This window comes from Elgaria multicarinata, chromosome 4 (genome assembly GCF_023053635.1).
Source record: "Elgaria multicarinata webbii isolate HBS135686 ecotype San Diego chromosome 4, rElgMul1.1.pri, whole genome shotgun sequence".
In the NCBI taxonomy this organism is placed as follows: Eukaryota; Metazoa; Chordata; class Lepidosauria; order Squamata; family Anguidae; genus Elgaria; species Elgaria multicarinata.
In genome coordinates, this window is record NC_086174.1 from 28,291,637 (window position 1) to 28,314,706 (window position 23,070).

At 41.6% G+C, this 23,070-nt stretch overlaps 1 protein-coding gene across 1 annotated transcript in view; it reads right to left on the reverse strand.

The window, feature by feature from the left end:
* MTA3 (metastasis associated 1 family member 3) overlaps nt 1-23,070 on the reverse strand; it is a 155,687-nt gene that overhangs the window by 49,504 nt on the left and 83,113 nt on the right. The window contains exons 12-14 of the mRNA XM_063124000.1: nt 20,275-20,399; nt 18,880-19,031; nt 17,326-17,548 (exon numbers count right to left, since the gene is read on the reverse strand). Of these exons, the coding sequence (XP_062980070.1) occupies nt 17,326-17,548; nt 18,880-19,031; nt 20,275-20,399 (500 nt within the window). The remainder of the gene's footprint in view (nt 1-17,325; nt 17,549-18,879; nt 19,032-20,274; nt 20,400-23,070) is intronic.

The window sequence follows — 23,070 nt, forward strand, 5'->3', positions numbered from 1 at the left end:
TCTATGACCTAGAATCCTCTGTAACAAAGAGGGAGCCTGTGGCAGCGCTCCATGGCACCCATAAACCTCTCTGGCAGAGATTCATGCAGCAGAGGCTTGTGGCAATGATTTCAGTGGTGCTATGAATCCATTCAGGTTTCAGTCAGAACCAGCCAGAACTCTAAAGAAGCTCTCCAAGGTGCTGAAACCCATTTCCAACCTAGGTTCAGCACCTTGGATAGTGCTCCTCTAGTGTCCTGGCTGGTTCTGACTCAAGAACCAGAAGGAGACAAGCATCCAAAGCAGGTGACAAAGCAGAGAAACAAGTTCTTAGAATGCAAAATTGATTTATTGACAAGAAGCCAATGTGTTTCCGCCTAGCCTTTATTTTAAGGCCTTCTTCGGCAAGTAGAAAGAAGTGTCTGCAGAATTTCTTCTAGCAAAAAGATTGTCTCCCGTATTAATGATCTCCAAGAGATTAATACAGGAGACAGTCTTTTTGCTGGAAGAAATCCTACAGACACTTCTTTCTACCCCCTGAAGAAGGCCTAAAAATAAAGGACAGGCCGAAACACACTGGGCTTCTTGTCAATAAATCTATTTTGCATCCTGAGAACTTGTTTCTCTCCTTCGTCACCTGGCTGTGACTTAAACCTAGAAGGGATTCACAGCCCCATTAAAATTGGACCCACCAGTCCCCACTGAGCTCATGGCCATCAGTGGCATACAAACATCATTATATAGACAATCAAATTAGGAGGGGTTCCCTGCAGTGCTGGCCCAAGATATTTTGCAGCCTGAAGCTGATCCCAAATGCTCCCTCTACATCCCTCTAGGGACAACCAAAGACTTTCTGCACCACTAAGGCATCAGTCTCTGCCTTCACCTATTCCATACACACCTGGTTCCCATGATGCTTCAATGAAGCAGGTCACTTCAGGCAGCTGTGACCCTGGTTCCTGGAAAACTCGCTCCTGCTATCCACACATTTGATGGGGGAACTCTCTACACACAGAAGTTTGCCTGGTCCTGCAGCAATCGGGTTCCAGGACCTGGGGAAGCTTTCCGAGGAAGCTTTCGACATGTCGACTTTCCCATAAAGATATCCATGCATTAGCATGGATGGTGGATCTGGGAAAGAAGCCATGGATGGAGGCGTGGCCACTCAGCTCTTTTCAACACACTTTGCCCCTTCAGGGGAGTAACATGGGAACTGACAGTGGAGGGGCTGTAGCAGTTGCTTTGAAAATGAAAGCTCTCACACGCCACCACACTAAAATACAACACTAAAAACATCTTGTGAGAAAATGAATATGTTACTGGTGTGAGTGAAGATGCTGTGGAAATGGTTTAGAAAAAGAGAAGCATAACACAGTAAAAAAAAAAAAACTGGTCAAAAGCACAACTGGTGTGCCCATAAATATAAAAACCAGCAAGTTGTATCAAAAAGACAGCTGTAAAAGCCAAACAAAAGCAAAACAGACTGATGCAAAATTGTAATCCCATTTCAAGGGCATTTGAATTCATCAAAGCTTCCAAATGATTCTTTCTGCTTCTGCAACTGGGAGGCAAAATATTACTGACTTGATTCTGGCCTTCATGGAGAGAAATGCACTGGCACTCAAATACTTTGGGAATTAAACCTTGCAGCTGTCAATAAATACAAACCCTACTGGCTCCTGTACTGAGGTAATGACTCTGTTCAAATGACATGCTAAGCCACGATGATTAAGGTAAATTTTGAGCTAAACATTATGGCTTAGCATGTCATGCGAACCATGACCTACCAAGTCATGCGAACCATTCCAAACCATGGTGGCTACACAACCACAGTTTAAACATGGTCACTAACCGAGAGGCAGCTGGACAGCCATCTCTCAGGTATGCTTTAAGGTGGATTCCTGTATTGAGCAGGAGGTTGGACTCGATGGCCTTATAGCCCCTTCCAACTCTACTATTCCATGATTCTATGATTAATTTGCTGCAAAAGGGTCAGCAGCCTAACTGTGGCTTAGCATGTCATCTGAATAGGTCCAATGGCACGAAGGGGTAGATGTAGCAGTTCCAGTTTGATGGCAAAGGGATAACTTGCTCTCTGTCAGCAGTGACAGAACCGAAGCCCGCTCCCTGGATTGCTTTGGGAAAGTTGAGCTGTTCAGGGAATTTTGTAGAATAGGTCAGGGTTGGCGTCAGGGGTCAAAATGGTTGAGCACCTGCCCCAGGTCCACAGCCTGGCAGAGGACTCACTGACAAGAGTCCCCCTGAACCCACTCCTCCTCTTCACCATTGCTACCTGCTTGTTCATCCACCTCCTGGTCTGGCACAGAGAGTAGTGTGCGTGTGAAGGAGAAATAGTAGATGTCACTGCCTTCATGCTCATTGCCTTTCTTCCTGGCAAGCAAGCAGGTGTTGGAATGATGAAGAAGAGGGAAAGGAGCAGCAGGTGACAATGCTGGTAAGAAGGTAGACTCACTGAGGGAGATGGCCCCAATGAGCATGTCTGGCACAGTTCACAAACTCTTACTGAGAAGCCTATGGGCTGTGAGCATCCTGGGTGCTCAGACACCAACACAAAAATGGCCTGCCATTCTTCTATCTTAAGAAAAGACACCCTGTGTCATGGCCCCTCCTGAGGAATCTTTGTCTGAGGAGGAAGCTGACTTAGCAGAGGCTGTAGACTCTCCTTCCCCCAAGGACATGCCAGAGGTAGCGTGGCAGGGAGAGAGGGGCAATGCAGGTGAGGCGGATGCAGGTCCCTCAGAAGAGCCCCATGAAGGCCATTCTCCTCAGGTGCACAGGCCATGTCACCCTGTTACCTGCTGACCATCCTCTCTTAAGAGCCACTGTGGTGTAGTGCTAGAGCAATGGGTTAATCAGTGAAACCCGGGCTTGTATCCCTGTTTAGCCATGAAACGTAGACCCAAACTAGATGTTTCTGATGCCAGCCCACACCCCACATCTCCTTGGCAACTTCTTTGAAAAGAAGATGTGCGACATGATGTCACTGTGCTAGAAACTGTCAATAAAGCGAGTGGGGTGTGTGAGGAAATTCTCAGTGTGATTACATCGCACATCTTTCATTAGGGTGGGAGAAGCAAGAAGGAGATAAAGGTTGGTAGGAGACACACACACAAAGAGAGAGACACGGATGTCTAAATTGAGCCTAAGCCTAGAGAAAGACATTACCTCTCAGCCTAGCCTACCTGAAATGTTATGGCATTTTAGTTACTAGATGCAATTCAACCAGGGACACTGGCAAGTGGTAAAGATGGAAGTGGGAAGAATTCAGCAGCTGCTATATTTTAAGCCATTAAAACAAAGGCACCTAGAAATCTTTAACTTTTGCTGAATTGTGACTTCTCTTTTTGTACATACTTTTGTATATAAAACCTTGTCTTTTCAATTGGGCTGAAGGTTTTATTCATTATGAAAGGGAGGTTTTAGTTCTTCAAATTTTGGTTTGGACTCATTGCATAGGGGATATTTTCAGTGGAGGCTAGTTGCTCTGGTGTCAGTGGGGCAGTGAATCCACTCAGTCAGAACTAGTCAAATAGCTCCTTTAGAGTTCTGACTGGTCCTGACTGAAACCCAGAGCAGATTCACCAACCCACTGACATCAGAACCACCAGCCTCCACTGGATGTTTGCATTGTTATGGGTTCAGAATGAAGAGTTTATGTATCAACTGGATTGGATACAGGAAGAACATTGCCTCATAAAAGTACTATCACATAGTACATAACCTACTGAGGAAAAAGTTCAGGCAGAACAATAACAGCAGCAGCAACAAGAACAAAGCCCGGACAATTATCTCAAGTGTTCCTTAATTAGTTGTCACCTGGACTAAAAAACAATGGCATGCAAACCTCATCACACTGTCACCAATGAGGATCAGCCATAGGACCCAAATAGGAAGACTTCGTAATGCTGTTATTTTTTTACCACCTGATCCTGTGTTATTTGTTGTAGATTTATATGTCACCATTGCTCCAAAGAACTGAGAGATGACAGTGAGCTTTATGGCTGAGTGGGGACTTGAACCTGGGACTCCTGGACCCTAGTCTAACCGCCACACCAGGTCTCTGTACATGGTTACTCAGAATTCCTAAATGGACATGCATAGGATTGCAGCTTTCCGTCACCAAATTATTCCACTGTTCATATAGAAGAAGGCTCCAATATTCCATTCCACTAGAATGAAAAACATACCAGGGGTTGAAAGGCCGAGACAAATGCTGTATTTGCTTGAACAGCATTTTATACTTTGGTTAGCCTCCTCTTTATATACGTTTCACACATGGTTGATCCATGGCAGCACATTGCTCAATTTATCTCCACAAGGAGGATCTTGTTCAGTTCTGTCATCTGGGACTATCCCAGAGTTCTCCAACACTCAGCAAAAGCAGTCTTGTTCCCTGTCATGGAAACAGGTTCCCTCATGTGGTGAAGAATAGGCCCAAAGCCTGGCAGCATTGGCAGCATTCACATGAACAATCATTTCCGGAGAAGAAGCACAACCACATACTCTTCTTAGAGGTGAAGGCCATACTCTTTGCACCCTTCTCCTTCTCCCTCAGAGCTTTACTCCCCCTCCTCACTTTCCCTCAGAACCTACTTGTTTGTTACTGCTGAGGCACAGATGTTGCTGTGAAGCCATTGTGTTACCAGTGCACCTACCCAAAAGGAGGCTGGGTTTGGGGCAGCACCTTATCACAAACATAGTGCTTTGATTTGCTCTTAATGAGGAGCATAATAATTAGGAACACAAGAAGCTGCCTTATACTGAATCCATCCACTGGTCCATCCAACTCAGTATTTTCTACCTCACCCTCACCCAATTTGGTGCTCTCCAGGTCTCTGACAATTGGCCATGCTGGATGGGAATTACAGACTAAAACATCTGAAGAGTACCAAATTTGACCATGCTGGCCTACACTGACCAGGAACTCTCCAGGGTTTCATACAGGGTAGTTTCTCAGCCCTTTCTGGAGATACCAAGAGCTGAGCTAAGGGTCCTTCCTCCTAATGTTGTCTCAATAAGCATCCATACATTTACAGTCATTTACAATAGCATTACTAAGGGTGCCATTTTGCAGGGCATATGGACCTAATCAAGAACCATCCTGGGACTGCACAGTTCTCTGGCCACACTTCATTCTTCAGCTGACAACTCATTCAAATGCACCCTCTCAAGTCCTCACGTAATCTGCCAACAAAATGTATCACATGAATCAATTCTACTGAAGATTATAACCACCATATTAAATCTCCACAAACTTCAGATATGGGTGTTGCTTCCAGATCATGTCAAGGGACAACCTCCATGTTTAGAGCTGTGGGCATTTTAAAGACGTCCAGCACAAAGTAAAATTCAGGAAACTTCTCAGAGCAACTTTTGATGTTAGAGAAAAGTGCTATACACTCCTGAAAGCCAAACATATCATCAAGGAGAATGTTATACCAGAAACACAAACAGAGAATGTATGGATCACTTGTAAATTGTCTGCTAGCATTTCTGCATGGCACCCAAAACCACCAGAAGAAGACTGCACAACAGCTGTGGCTATATTTGTTTAGGCTCCTACCATGCAGCACAATTAGTATCATGGCATTAGAAAATATTCAGATTACAATTGTTATAAAATGTAAAAACATAAGAAGAGCCTTGCTGGATCAGACCAATGACCTATCTGATCCAGCATTCTATTCATACAGTGGTGAACTAGCTTCCTGCAGGAAGTCCACAAAGAGGTCCACTCTGTATACCAAAACCTGTAATACAGAGGCATATTGCCTCTGATATACCTGCTTCGACATTTCACCAGGTTCACAGTTCTGCTTGAAATATAAGGCTTCAATGGAATAGAACATCTTGCCCATAATCCTCTTATCATTCCAAATTTGAATGGATGCAAAGGGTGGTTTTTTTTTTATCCCCAAAACATCTTGGCCCCTTTAAGACACCAGAAGCGACTTCAGAAATCCAATGCTTTCACCTTTGCCCAACACAAATTTTGAGTATAAATGTATAATCCTAACTCTGCCTTTTTCGTTTTAAAGTTTCTGTGTAAGAAAATGTTTTAAAACATTAGAAATTCAGAACCTGCTCCTGCAACAAGTCAGACTCTATGGACACCACAGTATATTTAAATCAGCGAAAAAACACTAATAAAACTCTCAAACTCAGTTCTTTCTAAAGAGCCAAAACGAAACCTGAGAACATTTTAAATTCAAATAACCCTGCAATGAAACAATGGGGGAACTGCTGTATAAGGAGAACATATATTGCAAGATTGATTGGTTTAATTTTCAGGAATAACTCCTTTATGATGCTTTCAGTGCACCCAGAATTTGGGGATGTAGTCATTTTTATCTTCGCCCATGTATTTTATTTTATGTAATCCTATCTGCCCACACTCTCTGCACATACTATCAACTAATTCTTTTAAAATACAAACTAGAGCCCTAGCATTATAAAGACAAAAATTCACCCAGCAAAATTTTAAAAGTAGATGGGCAAGAAATAAATTTCCAATTTTCATTAATCCAGCATATGAAGAAGAAGAAAAACCCATCCAAGAGCATTTCATATTCTGTACAGGCCAAAGATATGCTGGAAGAAAGAATAATTTATCTGAAACTGCATGACTTCCAAATGTGTGTAATGTTATATGGCATGGCCCAAGTCAATATGAGAAATAAAAGGTTTAGGGCACCCACTACAAAGACAATGCCAGCATTAGTTATATTATGTCTACATTTTTATATTGAAACTTGCAAGTGCAGGAATAAAACCTACATTAATATCAAGAGCTTTTAATTTTTTGCCAAAAACTGCACTAAGAACACCCAAAGAAAAAAATCTGATGGAAGTGAATCCCAAATGAACAGAGCCAATTGTGCTCTCCCCCCAACTCCTTTTGGAAGTAATCTCAAACTAATACAACAGTCAGGAAACATAAGAACGTAAGAAGAGCTATGCTGGATCAGACCAAGGGTCCATCTAGTCTAGCACTCTGTTCACACAGTGGCCAACCAACTGTTGGGACCAGGGACTCATTAGCAGGACATGGTGCAACAGTACCCTCCCACTCATGTTTCCTAGTAACTGGGGTATAGGGAAAGGTCACAGGGCAAGGGGGTCCTCTATGATGCCCTGTCGAACGTTCCTGCCCAGGGAAAATAGCTGAACATTTTGGCAAATGGTCTAGATTGGGATTCCTCAATCTGGTACCCTCCAGATGTGTATCTAGACAGATATATCTAATAGGCATTAGCTGGCTACTTCTACCAATTTGTGAGACTTTGCCGTTTGGCCGGTAAAGATGGCCAAAGTCAAGTGTAACAATTCCCTACCTCAATGTACATGTGTTAAATGGAAAGACCAGGTCATACCTAAGTAGCCCAATCACATTCTCACCATCTTGCAGGCCATCAGCAGTGGTCTATATGCAACAAAACGTTTTTATGGAAGGTGGGCAGAGGAACTCACCTTATTATAGAACATAGCCATCGAGATGTTTGCCTCCCCCCCTCCCCAAATAAGAATAATTGGACTGAAGTGTGCTTCTGCAGGCTGCAAAAATGAGGACATGCTACTTTTGCAGATCTAAATCAAATAAAAATAATGTAAACCATTGTTCTGGGGCTGAAAGCTCAGGGCGGAGTTTTAGATGGCACTTGCACTCATGCTCAAATGGGAATGATGCTGAGCTACTCTAACCAAAATATTCCTATTTTGAAAGGCACTTGTACTTGCACAAAGCAGCCCACCCTATTTCTAATTTCCTCATCCTATTTCATCCCATTCACTCCATTACACACTGAGCTCATTTGCACATAATGGCATTAATTAACCCACAATTTGCCCAGTTGGGTGCCCGGTGCATGCTGCTGCCATTTTGAAGACCCAGGCCATAGCTAGACCTAAGGTTTATCCCAGGATCATCCTGGGTTTGTCCCTGCCTGAGCGCTGGATGCCCTGTGTGGCACTTAGATGAACAGGTTTGACCCCAGGACAATCCTGGGATAAACCTTAGGTCTAGCTACGGCCCCAGTCTTCAATCAGCCCAATCAGAGGTTATTTTGTGATGTGCAAACCTGGTCTGAAAGAATGACAATGCAGTGTATGGGTTGCCATTGAATTGTGGGTTATTACGTGCGAACCATGTACAATGGTTTAATTATGGGTTGTTAACCATGAACAGCCCAGAGTTCACTATCCAACAAACCATAGATTCTCTTCCTGGGTTGTTTGTGGTTAATAACCCTTAGTTAAATCATAATGCAGTGTTCTCAAATAAAAACAACCCACAATTCAATGACAACCCAGATTCAGCCTAAATTCTGGATTGTTGTTAGGTGCAAACTAAACATATGGATTAATCATGGATTAAACAATTTAAGAACTAATCACAGATTTTCTGTAGGTGTTTTTTTTTATCCCATTATTAATCCTGAGTCCAGGTTTGCACATTATAAAATAAACTCTGATTGGGCTGATTGGAAGTTGCATATTCAAAATGGTGGCGGCATGTGACCCCTGCAAAACCTGACTTAACCCAGGTTTTTCAGCAGTTTTATGCAAACCAGGTCACTGTTCCTGCTTTGCGGAGATAGCAGAGGGGTGTAGTGGGGTTGGAGGAGCCAGGAAAGACCCATTGCACACATACAGTTCCACTCATCTATCTCCCAACCCAACGCTATTATATTTCTACAGAACTTACCCTTGTTAAGCTTATCATCATCAATCATCATCATTAGCATCACTGTACATGGTTCTGCTTTCTCTTCCCACCAGAACACTTTCATCCAGTTTCCAACACTGATATTATTCTGAAAGGCAGGACTGATTGGAGTTGGTTCAGAAACACAAAATGTGCTCTCTCTCTCTCTCTCTCTCTTTCACACACACACACACACACACACACACACACACACACACTACAAACTCTGTTTCTGAATTTTGTGCTTATTATGGATGGAGATCCTGAAATACAACCAACCCATACAAATTATGATCAGGTGGCAACCCTTAATACATTTATTATATTTATTTATTATTTAAAGCAACATGGTTGCTTGCTATTACTAAAGGCTGCACTTCTATGCACATGTACCTTGGGGAGGGGGGAAGTCTCGTCATTGAACATAATGGCTCTTATTACTGAATAAAAAAGCATAGGGTTGCACTGTACATCTTCCACATGTTCCTCCTTTTACCTAATGACTGGACTTTTCTATTCCATTTTCAGCCTCTCTCTCTAAGTAGGGTTATGTTCCATTAGGATTATTTTATGGAGAAGGAACTGCTCCATTAAACACTTGGAACATGCGAGATGTAGGTGTGGCAATTTTTTCCCCCTGAACAATTGTTGAGCCAGAAATTAAATGGCCCAGCGTGAATATTGCGTTCCCGGAAATGTGTAACTAAATTTTAAGTGTCCTAAGCTCTACTCACTGAATACCAGAATGAATTTTCTCCAGCTGAACAATGGCTAGCTTGCACTAGGTACATTTTAATCTAGCCGCATGACATTTCCCTCTGTCATTTTCTTTTCAAGTTACATTGTTCATTTCTGTATAAAGAATTCATAATGTGGACACCAGTGATTATAGTTCAAAGACTTGCGATAGAAAACAAAAATGGCAGCAAGAAATCCCTCAAAACTATGTTCAAAATATATGATGAAACTTTTCTTAACCCTACTAATCCCTGGTCTTAAACTGAGTGACTTAGAAATAATCACCACCAACTTCAATGTGGGATGAATACACATGAACAGAAGAACTTAAGAACCACCATGCTGGATCAGACCAGAGGTCCATCTAGTCCAGCACTCTGTCCACACATTGGCCAACTAGCTGTCAATCAGGACTCACAGGCATGCAATACTTTAAAAGCAAAATGGTTTCTACTGTTCATTCCAAATATACCCTTTCTCTTCAGGGTTGAGCTCGGGGGGGGGGGGGGGGAGAGAGAGAAATGGTTCTGCAACTTTGAAGCTCAGATGTTTGTGCCCAGTGCTGATTGGCTGACCCCTGTGATGTCACCAATCTTCACGCACCCATCCCTGGATTTTGCATTTTATATATTATCCTTTATAAATTATGCGATGAACAAATGCTTCGTGCAATGCTTTTAAAAAATAAAGGACACTGCCTGCTTGCAATATGGGAAGGGGGAAGATTTATGACTGCATATTACTGGTTTGTCATTTCAGTTGTGAAACCAGGAGGAAAACGGACTCGCACCACGACTAAAGATTTTTTTCTGGAAACTTTCTTTTCCAGAAAGATGCAGGACATCCATCTTTACCCTGTATCCGTTACTTTCAGGAATAATGATGTAACACACTCTTCCCCAACCTTGTGCTATCCAGTTGAGTTAGACTTCCAACCCCCATTATCCCATGTTGGTTCTGGATGATGGGAGTTGTAATGCAACACACCCAGAGGGCACCAAGCTGCAGAAGGCTAACAAATACTAAAGCTTACTATCCCCAAAGTATGTATTAAAATAAGGGGGACCAAAAAAGCCACTGCGTTACATCATATGGCATCTTCCAGCCCCAGTCAGCTTCATTATATCTCAATTTCCTGTGGACAATTGGGGGACTGAATTATTTCCCCTGGGAGCTTGTTCTATCACTAGTTCCAGTTTTATAATTTGCACTCGCGTTCCTCTCATCTCCCTGTACTCTCCATCTTATTACTGTGATTTGGCATAGCTCTCAACCTCATTCCTTGGTGTGACATATCTATTTACTGTCGCAGGGAGATCCCTCGCCAGCACACGTGAGGTGAATTAAGAGGACAGGAATGAGGTGCTGGCAGGAATGAGCAGCACCTTCAGCAATACTTGTGGGCTTGAAAAAGTGAAATCCGGGCTTGAAAAGTTATGTCCGTACTTAGGTAGGACATTTTTGTGCCATGTTCGATCCATGGCCTATGGATGAAGGACAGTAGAGTAGTCCACATGATTCACATGCAAAATGTCCCAGGATCTCCAGTATTGCTAGTTCAAAAAGGATCATCTAGCATGGGGCAGGGGGAGCTTTTGGGATTTTGAGATTGTCATGGGCATTTTCACAAATGGGTGCCATGGGCCATCAGAAAATATTCCATTTACCAGTAAGCAAACTGATGAGACTAAAAGAAAGTACTTCTTTCTATGTACAAGGCAGAGGTGGGTTGAGCCTTGGAACACAAAACCAGTTTTGAATCCAAATAAAAATAGTGCCAAAGAGACACCCTTTGCTTTCCTGCATGCCAGCTTCCTAGTTAAAAACTTGTTTAAAAAATTAAAAAGGCTTAAGAAATAAAATAAAAATCAGGATGGACAGGGAGACTTACCAGGGTATCTTGACAGGTGTGCACAGGCACAACGTATTGGAGACCCCACGGGCAGTAGGTGACATGAACGATGCCTACTTGAAACCTTCAAGGGCTTCTACCAGAGACATTACTAGGCTATACAGAGCAACAGTCCGACTCAATAGAAGACAGCTTGATATGGACTCATCTTTCATGACAGCAAACTGGGGCTAAGAACATAAGAAGAGCCCTGCTGGATCAGACCCAGGATCCATCTAGTTCAGCATTCTGGACACAGTGGTCAACCAGCTGACAACTGGAAACCCACAAGCAGGTCACAAGTGCAACAGCACCTTCTGGCACATGTTCCCAAACAACTGGTGTACATAGGCATACTGCCTCTGGTACTAAAGGTAACACAGAGCCATCAGGACTAGTAGCCATGGATAGCCTTCTCCTCCAGGAATTTGTCTTTAAAGCCATTCAAATTTGTGGCCATCGCTACATTTGGTGGTAGCGAATTCCATAGTTTAACTGTGTGCTGTGTTAATATGTACTTTCTTTTATCTGCCCTGAATCTACTACCAATCAGCTTCATGGGATGACCCTGGTAGTTTTGATAGCAAGTGAAAGGATCTAATGAAGGGCTATAGCTTGTTCTCATTCTGGGGAATTTGATCCAATCCCAGTCTCCAAATTGGCATTAAAACTACCATCAGCATGGCTCCATGGCAGTACTGATGAGTGGCAATGCCAGATGCCTTATTTGGCATGGTTTTAGTTGTTTGACTCAGTACAGTCTTGCAAAACTGCTAGAGCACCAGCCAAAGCTCCTTTTGGAAATAGGCTTTCCAATCAGTTAACAGTGTCAATAGTAAAGCAAACAAAGATTGGGTATATAAATCAATATAACATCAGCATTACGGAATTCCCATGGAATTTAGTAGGGCTATGCACAGACACACACCCCTCCGAACCGCTTCGTGGCCCGATCCACAACTTTCGGATTGGGCCAATCTGCTTTGGGTTGATCCGACCCTCCCCCGCTCCGTGGAGTGAGATCCGAAGGGGCGAATCGAGATTTTGCCCCCCTTCCCTACCTACTTGCCTCCGTGGTGGGCGGCAGAAGCAGGTAAGGGGGCAAAATGGGGTCTGAATAAGCCCCCCTCCCCCTTTACATGGCTCCGCCACTGTCGCCGCATGGACTGTGGCAGCGGAGCGAGGTAAGCCCCCCTAACCCCCCCACTTACATGCCTCCATCGCGGTCCGGCGCAGGCTTCAACTGAAGGCCAGGCCTCAAACTGGAAGAGCAGGCTGTGACAGACACAGTTAAGCCACCCTGTCCCCTGCCCCCTTACCTGGCTCCGCCGCTGTCGCTGCACGGACTGCGGCGCTGGCGCCAGGTGAGCCCCCCTCCCCACTTACCTGCGTTTGGAGCTCCAAATGGAGGCGAACCACTTCGCCTCGATCCGCAGCTCCCCCAACCCGATTTGGATCTGCCTTTGGCGGAGGCGGATCGGGTCACTCCGCTCCGGATTTGCGATCTGAATCAGAGCGGAGCACAGCCCTAGAATTTAGTGCAGGTTTTGGAAGGTTTTGATTCTCAGTTCTCTTCTCATATTTAAAAAAAGTTCTAGACCTCACTAGAGAAGGTCTGCAAAACTTGTGAACTACAGAGTCAAACACAGCCCACCAGCCAAAATATTTTAGCTTGCCAGTGGCTTGATTCCAGTCATGCTGGTTTTGCTGATTTTGATAGGAAGGGGGCAGTATTGAGCCCCTGTAACCTGCCATACATAGCTGGTGGGCTGCATTGGTCAAGTGGTTGAGAAATATTTGGAAATGCATAAACAATCACCCAGCAGAACAGAGCTGTCAAAACAGCCATTTCCAGATGGTTCCAGTTTTCAGAAGATTGAACGTCTTGTGAATTTGGTTACGGATTGTCCCTTCCTCATAGTAGCCCTTAGTACTCTACATTTTATGCCTCAACTAACATCACGTCATTCTATTTTTTAAAAAATCTGCAAATTATAATACTAAAAAAGACAACTTGGTTCAGTCCACTGGGAAATTCTGCACAAACTCCAGTGAGATGAGAACTACGCAAGATGGTGCAATAAAAAGGCATGCAAATTGAACACACATGCACTTGCAATTTCTCAGAATCTGAAATCTCAGCACATAAGTCTGGTTATCTGGATGCAATTTGTGTTTTGTTTTTAAATCTGAGTAAAAATGAACCTTTCAGTAGTTTACATTTTGCAGGACGAAATCCAATTTACAAACATAAGGCATATGAAATATGAGACCGGGGAATAAGGAGAGGATGTCAAGGATCTATTTCATGTGCAAGAAGCCCCAATGTTTTTTTTAAAAAAAAGAGAAATAATGTCCATCTTTTTATCTTCAACCAGAGATTTGAGATCTAAAATAAAAATCAAGTCATAACAGATTAAATTAACTTTGTACAATAAAACTTAAGTCAAACATGGCTCATAAAACCCTTCAATGCTTGATAGCAATTTCAAGATGCTATCTGAACGTGCATTTCTTTGTACATGCAGTGGCTGAAAAACTAGGTCCAGTACTTCTTGGCTGGCATTGTACAAGCTGCTCAAGATCAAGTTCAGGGTTATTAAAAAACTGTGTGCAATTACAATACTACTACTACATACCTTTTGAGGGTATTGGGAATTAACTAGCAACTGAGGTCATCGGATGAGGTGTTCCTGCTGGTTCCGCATGGATCTGTGGACCCTTTGGAGTCTACTGAAGAGTAGACCCTTCAGCGCATTGGCTCCTCTGTGGAATTCCCTGCCTGTGATGTCAGACAGGCACCGGCCTGGTTCAGACAACACACTAAACCATGCTGCTTAACCACAAAATGGTTAAATGAAATGCATTAAGGTCAATGCATTCCGTTAACCATTTTGTGGTTAAGCAGCATGGTTTAGCACGTTGTCTGAACCAGTCCACTGACGTTTCATTTTCAGTGCCTGCTGAAGACATTTTTATTTAAACAAGCCTTCCCTGATTGAACAGCTGTTGTTTTATTCTTATAATCTGATTTCAAATATTTTAATTTTGTTTTCTTCTTTTAGTGTTTACCACTTGGGAATCCTGTTGAATGTAGAACTGTTGATTTTGGGCCAGGGCTGATGTTTCATTTTTGGTGCCTACTGGAGACATTTTTATTTAAACAAGTCCTCCCTGATTGACCAGCTGTGGTAATTTATTCTTATAATCTAATTTTAAATATTTGAATTTTAATTCTGCTTGGTTCTTTTAGCGTTCCCCACTTGAGAATCCTGTTGAATGTAGAGCAGCATAAACATTTTGCAAAATAAATAAATATTTTAAATTGTATGAGTCACTAAAGTGCAGTATATATATTACTTTTTAGAGTAGGAAGGAACAGAACTTTCCTCCGTTTTGTATTTAGTTTGGTTTTATATGTGTCAAGTTTCAGACATAAGATTTATTTAGAGCTCAAGTTGTTTTACTACTCTGTTGCTCATATGTTGTTTTTTATGTTCTTCCTATTGACATCTTTCTTCACTAACATTTAAACGTCATTATTTGAAACTTTGGTGCATCTTACTTTGGTTGGGCTACCCACCCTCTGTCTAATAGCCAATCTCCACACTACCTAACGTACATACCTGAGACCCAGAGACTTTTCACAGCTGGTTTGGTGGAGGTAGGCGGAAAGTAAAAAGATTTCCACCAGCGGCAGCAGAGAAGGCCACAAGAAAGGAAGGGCAAAAAAGAGTGTTTGCCCTTCGGTTTACGGAATAGGGATGTTGCTGGTCCATGATGCAGACAAAATCAATATTATTAACAATTCGTCTAAGAATATTGATTAGGTGGCATTTGGTGTGATCCAGTAGGGCTTTTCTCAACAAATCAAGATGGCTATATGCTACCACCAGGTTCAGAGGCAGTATGTAGTTCCCCAGCAATTTGTAAACCGCCCAGAGAGCCCTGGCTATGGGAGCAGTATATAAGTGTAATAAATAAAATAAATAAATAAATAAATAAAATTAATTACCAATTTCTGGGGAACAACAGTAAAAAATTGTAGAAAAGCCCTCATATCCTGCTTTTGGACTTCTTATATGGTTGACCACTATGTGAAACCACCTGTTTGGCCACTATAGGAAACAGGATACTAAAATGCATAGACCTTTGGTCTGATCCAGCAGGGCTCTACTAGAACAATAGAATATTGGCAAAGCTAATGGAATTTCCAATTCCACCGACAGGCTTCTGGATGAAGCACTAAAGTGACAAGGCCATGTCCAAACCACCACTATACTTATGCTTGGAGTGTAATCCATCAAGTAATCTGTTTATAGAACTTGGAAGGGGTTGAGCTTTCAGACCTAGGAGGTCCTTGCTCATGCAAACCATGGAGCAACCAAAGGACAGAAGGTGGGTACCACTCATCTCACAGAAGGGAGATATGCACACGAGTTCGTGTGTGTGTGTGTGTGTGTGTGTGTGTGTGTGTGTGTGTGAGATTCCTCTTCCCTTGAGATTAATAGGGTCCTCCTTCTGAGCCCCATCTTTTGCATGCACAAAGGGATCCTGTGTCTGAATGTTCAACACAGTTAATCATACCCCTTCCATTGAAGATTATAAATGGAAAAACCTATCCAGGAGCTGTTCTTATGTGCTAAAGACCCATAGAGCAAGTCTTATTTCCAATATCTATCTCTTTCATTTTAGAACAGTAATACAATCCAACTTGGATAAAATGCATTTCATTCCATAAAAGCACAACTTGCTTTGATAGAAAAGAAGTAAAATATGAAACAAATGAAACAAAAATATGAAGGGAATGCACTGCAAAAACAGATATTCCAGACAGATGAAAACAAGGCGGGAAACTTAAATTAATGCAGAAAAGAGCCAATTTTTTTCCTTTTAATGAAAATGTTAAATAAGCAAAATTATATTAATTTACCCGCCTTAACTTAACTTTGAAATGGAATCAACCTCTTCCTTTTTTTTCTGAGGAAAAAAAGTAGTTCTATGTCATTTTAATGTGATGAAGACGGAGACCAGCAGTTTTGTCTGCTTAATCACGTCCTAGTAGCGGCAAAAACTATGGATTAACTCAAAAAGCATCTGCTACCAAAAACAGCATCATCATGTTGAATTCCTCCTCTCCAGTATCTTGTGGAATCACTTGACATGCATGCTTACATTAGTTTCCCCCCAAACAGCCAGCCAATTAGGTGGAATAGGGCTGAAAAAACGGTGTCACGGTGATCTTATATGTTACAGAGGAAAAAAGGCTAAATTTAACATAGGGAGGCTATTTTGGGCAATAACCCAAACCTTTTAGGTCATTCCTAACACCCAGTCACTACTTCAAGTGTCTACGGTTGCACCAGTATCACTGGATTTGTTGTGACCAAAAGGCCTTTAGGACTACTTATAAATCAATTGTCTCCCACAAAACGTCTTTTGCACATGAAAACTGTGCAGACCCTACACAAAGGGATATTACCAATGCAATGGTGCAATGCTATGAGCTGGAACCCTGCACATGTCAACTAATCTTTGCTTCCAAACGTGTGATCTCCTTTACACCAGTTCTACAGCGGATTTAAAAGCACCTTCATATTCCAAGAAAAATATGATGTGTTTTATGAGCTATGAGCCTGTTTTCCACCAGACAAATTAAAAAAGTGAAAAGTTAAAGGAAACATGTGATGATAGCATATGAGGTAGGCACACAAAGCTATGATCATTTGTCAATATATGCTTTAGAAACCTATTTTATTATTCAATAAGTATTAAATCTATTTTTCTATAAACTTACAATGTTTTCAGTCAACGTTCTTTAGTGACAAGCAAGACAAATGAAAATAACGTGTGTTTTTCCAAAAACAAAAATTAACACAAAGGGGCTATAGACAGAAATGTGTTTATTGCAAAAGAAACAAACGAACAAAAGAGACGACAGAAAGTGGTTGGAATAATGGCACATTAAACTAAGAATTTAGAAACGTCTTACATTCTGCCCTAATGGCAGCACAGTTAATAAGGACAAAAGGTCTTCTGGCTGCTCGCTTCAGTTGTAGGGTATTTCTGCAGACCTGGCGAGCAAGTTTAGTCAAGTATGTGGTATGAAGGAAGAAAGACTGACGTGTCTTCACGGCAGATTTTGGACTGCCAGTGTTCCGGACCGGTATTCCCTGTGTTGCCTGTCGAGACATGTGTGTTCTAACACATGAATCCTGCAGGACAAAAATAAAATAAAACAAAACTATATGTGTTACCGTGTCTGCAATCTCCTCTCTCTCACTACTGTATTGTTTTCTTGTACACATGACTGACATCTGCCCTGAAAAAATCAGGAGCAAACATACCTGTTGATCTGCTACTGTCACCTAAATTCTGTTACCCTCTTCTTAACTCAATAGACCCATTCAGAAGACGCCTTAAACCATGGCTTTAACCATGGTGGTTAAGCCAGAAAGCCAGGCCATGTTCAGAAGACACTTTAAACCAAGACTTTAACCATGGTGTATAAGGCTTTTTGCTTTATTCACCACGGTTAAAGCTGTGGTTTAAGGTGTCTTCTGAACACAGCCTGGCTTTCTGGTTTAACCACTGTGATTAAAGCCAGTGTTTAAGGTGCCTTCTGAATGGGGCCATTAAGAAACTTTGCAAAATATGAGCTGGAGAAGAATTTCTGGCTTCTTTGCCTCTGTCACCACCAGCCCTCGTAGTCCAACTTACTGTGATGCAGTAGCCCTGGGGAAACCTACAACTCCCACAAGCCCCTTGGACCTTGTGTTCTGCTGTGCTGTAACAAAATGCTCCTTCCCCTCCTCCCTTCCTGCACAACTGTTGTTGATCCCACCACCGTCTATCAGGGAATGAAAGGGGTTAGGTATTTGGGGGCTGGTAGGAGGAGGCCTTTGGAGAATGGAAGGGACTGGCCATGATGAGCAGTGGATCATTTTTCTTAGTGTAGGATTGGCTCTGAAAAATTATCCAAGTTCTTCCTTATTGCAAGGGATGGAGGAAAAATTCATTTCATTTCAGAGTTATTCTGAGAGAAGCAGGGGAAGGCTCTCCCTTCTCTACAAATGAGTTCTCAAATTTTATACACACCCACATACAAATACACCCATTACATCTTCACACACACACACACACACGCGCACACACACACACACACACACACACACCATGTACACAAACACACACTATTCCAACCATAAGAACAAAAATAACATCTCGAAATATAATATATAAGGTAAGAACGTCTTTACCAAGTACAACTCAAGAGTCTAACAAATATTTGCAAGGTATGCACAGGAGTTAGGTTTGCTTGATAAACGATGCTGGGTACCACCAGCACTCAAACAATTAACTATGCACAGTAGTAGTTATTCATAACCACAAAAGCACAAAAACGTTCAGCACCACATAACTTTATTTAGGCTGCAATTTACTGGAGAATAAGCCCCACTGAACATATTAGCATTTACGTCTGAGTAAACATGTAGAGGCTTGCACTACACCTATTATAATCACTCCAATATAAATTATACCCTACCTCTGTGGTTTGAGTAGGAGAAAATCTGTCTTCATTTGTCAGTGTTGGCATTTTCAGGCCACCATATTTCTTCCAATAAATCCAACATGGTGAACATAATCTACATTGCATGTTGGGTGGACCCCAAGAATACCACTGATGAGACTGTGTGACTAAACAAAGGGGAAAAAATAAAATTCAATTGATCCATGTAACATTAAATATCTACCTATCTATCTACCCACACACATAGACACTTACCCATTCATTTTGGAAGTTTGCTGTTGCAACTAACACCACACATTTTGTTGTTGTTGCTGTTGTTCTAAACATAAATCTGTTTTCCTACATGTTTGAAAATCTAGAGCAGAGTTGACGAACCTGAAGAGCTCTAGATGTGGTTGAACTCCATCTCCCATCAGTCCTTGCTAGTATGGCCAAAGGTCAAGGATGATAGGAGCTGCAGATCAATATTTGGAAGGCCACAGATTTTCCTAGCTCATTTAGATTTTGTACTGATTTCACATATCACAACTTGTGACTCATTAAAAGGAATGCAGCCCTGTATGATGGCCCAGCACAAGCTCAATAAACTACCTGTTTTGTTGCTTGCGTCTGCAAAAAAAATCAAGGGTCGAGTTGTCAAACACTTGATAGGCCTCAATATGCAACTGGTGAGCTGCATCAAGATTAGTGGGCCACAAGTCACGCAGACTTGCCTTAGAGAAAATGGACTATACGTTTTGTATACAACCTATGCATGCCGATCCAAAGCCCTGCATGTGCTCCGAGGTATGCATGAAGCCCCCAAACAAGCAGGGATCCCCATTCATTCTAATGGAGGAGTCTGTTGCTCATGTACAAATTGATGTATGCAAGGAGCTATTCCCTCTATATAAGAAGCTCCCTGCAGATGGAGAAGAACGTTCAACAAGTCAGGCACATATTGGCCCCATTCAGGCATTCCATGGGCATAATCCTATGCAGGTTTAGACAGAAAAAAGTCAGACAACTCCCAGCATTCCCCAACCAGTATGGCTGGCTGGGGTATGCTGGGAGTTCTAGGATGTTTTCCTGTCTAAAACTGCATAGGACTGTGCCTTAAATCACATAAGCCGGCCTTCCTCAACCCCAACTTCCAGATGCGTTTGCAATGCTGGATGAGAATTATGGGTGTTGCAGCCACAGTACATCTGGAGGGAGCCAGATTTGGGAAGGCTGATGCATAGTAAATGTGTGAAGAGGGCAGTGGGGCCAAAACGCAATAGCTCCACCCCCTCCTGTTGACATATTCATTGCCTTCCACATATAGAGGGCCACTTTCTTCAAGACACAACTTCCTGTATCTTTGAAGGCTCATGCCCTGATTTAAACTTTTACCTTACACACCACCCACCAAAAGAGAGTCTTACTTACCGTAACAACTTTCACAAGCACGGCCTATTAATGTATTCTGGGCCTGATGAGCTGCAGCAACTGCTCCATTCATGGCACTTGGTTTCCCATTACTGCTGGATATTTGACTTGGATTTGGTTTGTTGCTTTAAAGTGATCACACATACATTAACAACATGAGTTAAATGAGAAAATAATTTTTTACGTTCTCTATTACTCACAAAAAGTATTTCAGAAGTTCAGTTTTTCTCAGGGACTTGTAATTTGGCACCACACTGGCTATCCCAGAGTTCCATTTATTATATCTAGGTCTTCTGCACATATACATATAAAGGCTGCAGTTATTATCATAGCTGCATTTATATGCTTTTAAAGATTCTTCATTAAAGATACACACTCTTCATAGCACCAGAGTACCCTTTTTTTCATCTGCATTTATATCACACCATTTTTCCTCTTGTAATGAGCCCTCCTCTCCATTTTATCCTCTCAATAATCCCAAGGAAGGTTGGGCTGAGAGCCAAAAGTCACCCAGTAAACTTCATCACCTGATTGGGACCAGAACCCAGATTCCTTGAGTCCCAGTACAACACTCTATTCACTACCCCACACTGGCTCCAGAATGCTAGAAGTCTTCCTCAAAAGAGTAACAAGCAGTAATCCACTACTCGTTAGTGGGATTTATAGGCAATCTGTCCTACATTTCAGGTACTCTTGTTATAAATGAGAATCCCTGGCAGTATTCAATGCTGCCTGCCCATGAATAGGGCCCACCGCCATTTCTGTTCCATGAGCGTCCAGTCCTGCCAATTCTGTTGCCAAGAGGTGGGCGCTATTTATGGAACCGAACCAGCAGGGCTGGCCACTCACATACGGTCACCATTGGATTCTGCCCTCTGTGTTTGAAACCTTCCTACTCATGCAAAAAGCACTTTACAAATCAATTGTAGAGGTCAAATAGATCTCAATTTAGTGTATAAAGTATGACACTGTTATTAAGGATTACTGTTTACACTTTGCAATGATAAAAAGATGATATCTGGAATTCCTAATCTCCTCTCCCCTTTTCATTCCTTTTAGGCCCACTGGATTCTTGATATCTTACTCCTGTTCTTTTTCCTTCAACTCAAAATCTAAAAAACAGTGAATGATTAACACAACCTTCTCTTAAGTGCTGCAGTTATTGTGTTGTTTAGTAAGCTTCATCATGATGGGATTATTTAGACTCGGCCAATGCTATTAACATTAATTTAGGCCTTACTGGCCCTAATGCCACTTCGAGAAACCCTCGATTTGTTTTTTTTTTTAAGTAACAAAATGATCAAATCCTTTATTGTAGGAGAATAAACAGTACAAAGTGGTGCAAGTTAGGGGAATGTTTAATTATTATTTTTACATCTTTGTTACAACTCTAAAAACACAGGAGGGGGGTAAAAGCAAGTAAATTTCTAGTCTTTATTGCAGAGAAAGGTTTGAAATGAATGATGGAAGAAATTCCTAGAGTGTTTCTCAATAACTATGAGTTTGTTTATTTTCTATTTATCTGGTGGATTGGGCTGCTCATGAATGACAGGCAACAGAACCATCCAATCCAAGATAAAACCTCACAAGATCTATGTTAATATAAATGGCTATGAGTAACAATGCTAAGGAAGAATTGTAGCATTTGGTGTGAAGTACAAGAAACAGGGAATGATATAATTTGCTTCTAGTTTTTAAGAGTTCCAAGAATGGGAAAGGCTCTAATGATAATGGCAGCTTCAATTAAGATTTTAGATAGGTTTTAGGAATTATTTTAGTTATGGGTTTTTTGTGTGTGTGTTGTTAGTCACACTCAGTACTTTTTGGAAAGGTAGGATAGAAATTCTGAAAACATCCAGAAATTCAGAGAAAAACATAGGAAATTAATCTATGCAAAGACCACATGTGCGTATACTTGCATAAAAATTGGTGGTATGAATCTTCCTTTTTTAAAAAAAAGAGTGTTAAGGAAGACTCTGCACCTGTAAGCATCCAGTCATTCTACTAATTTGGAGTGATGGGAGAGATTGACCTTTACTAACACCTACATTCCCAAAGAACTGTGACTTAACATAGAAACAAAATGAACTTTTCTTATATCACTTTTATATCCTACATTCTTTGTGTAAAATCAAACCACCTAATACAAAAGTGCCTGGTATAATTGTTGTTTTATCTAGTGTAACTATATATATTTACCAATTTCACCCTAATATAAGCACCTACGGACAGAGAGGACATATTCTGAAATTGTAATCTTAGGCCTAATCCACACCAAGCAGGATATTGCACTATGAAAGCAGCATATAAAAGGCAGGAGCCACACTATAGCAGTATTGAAGTACAATGACAACTGTTGGGGCCCATTGACACATACCACATACCACTTTCATAGTGCAATATCCTACTTGGTGTAGATTAGGCCTTACACTTTGCTTGCAATCCTATATCCAATTACCTGAGGTTAAAATCCACTGATTTCAATATCATTTAATTTTGAGTGGACACATACAGGATTTCATTGTTTATTACTCATGCATGAGTCCCATTAAAGTTACTTAGTCCAATCCTATGAATATTTACCCAGAGAGGTTTACTCATAGGATTGCAGCTGAAAAGATATATGGTTTTGCAATAACACTGCTACATAAGGAAATAATTGGAAAATTCTCTTTTGTAAATGTCAGCATTGATATTATTGGATTTTACCCATGCACGTTAATTTTAAAGTAAGATAGGTTTTATGAACACATCTGCTTTGTTTTTTCAATAAAAAACTAGGATTTGTTGTCTACA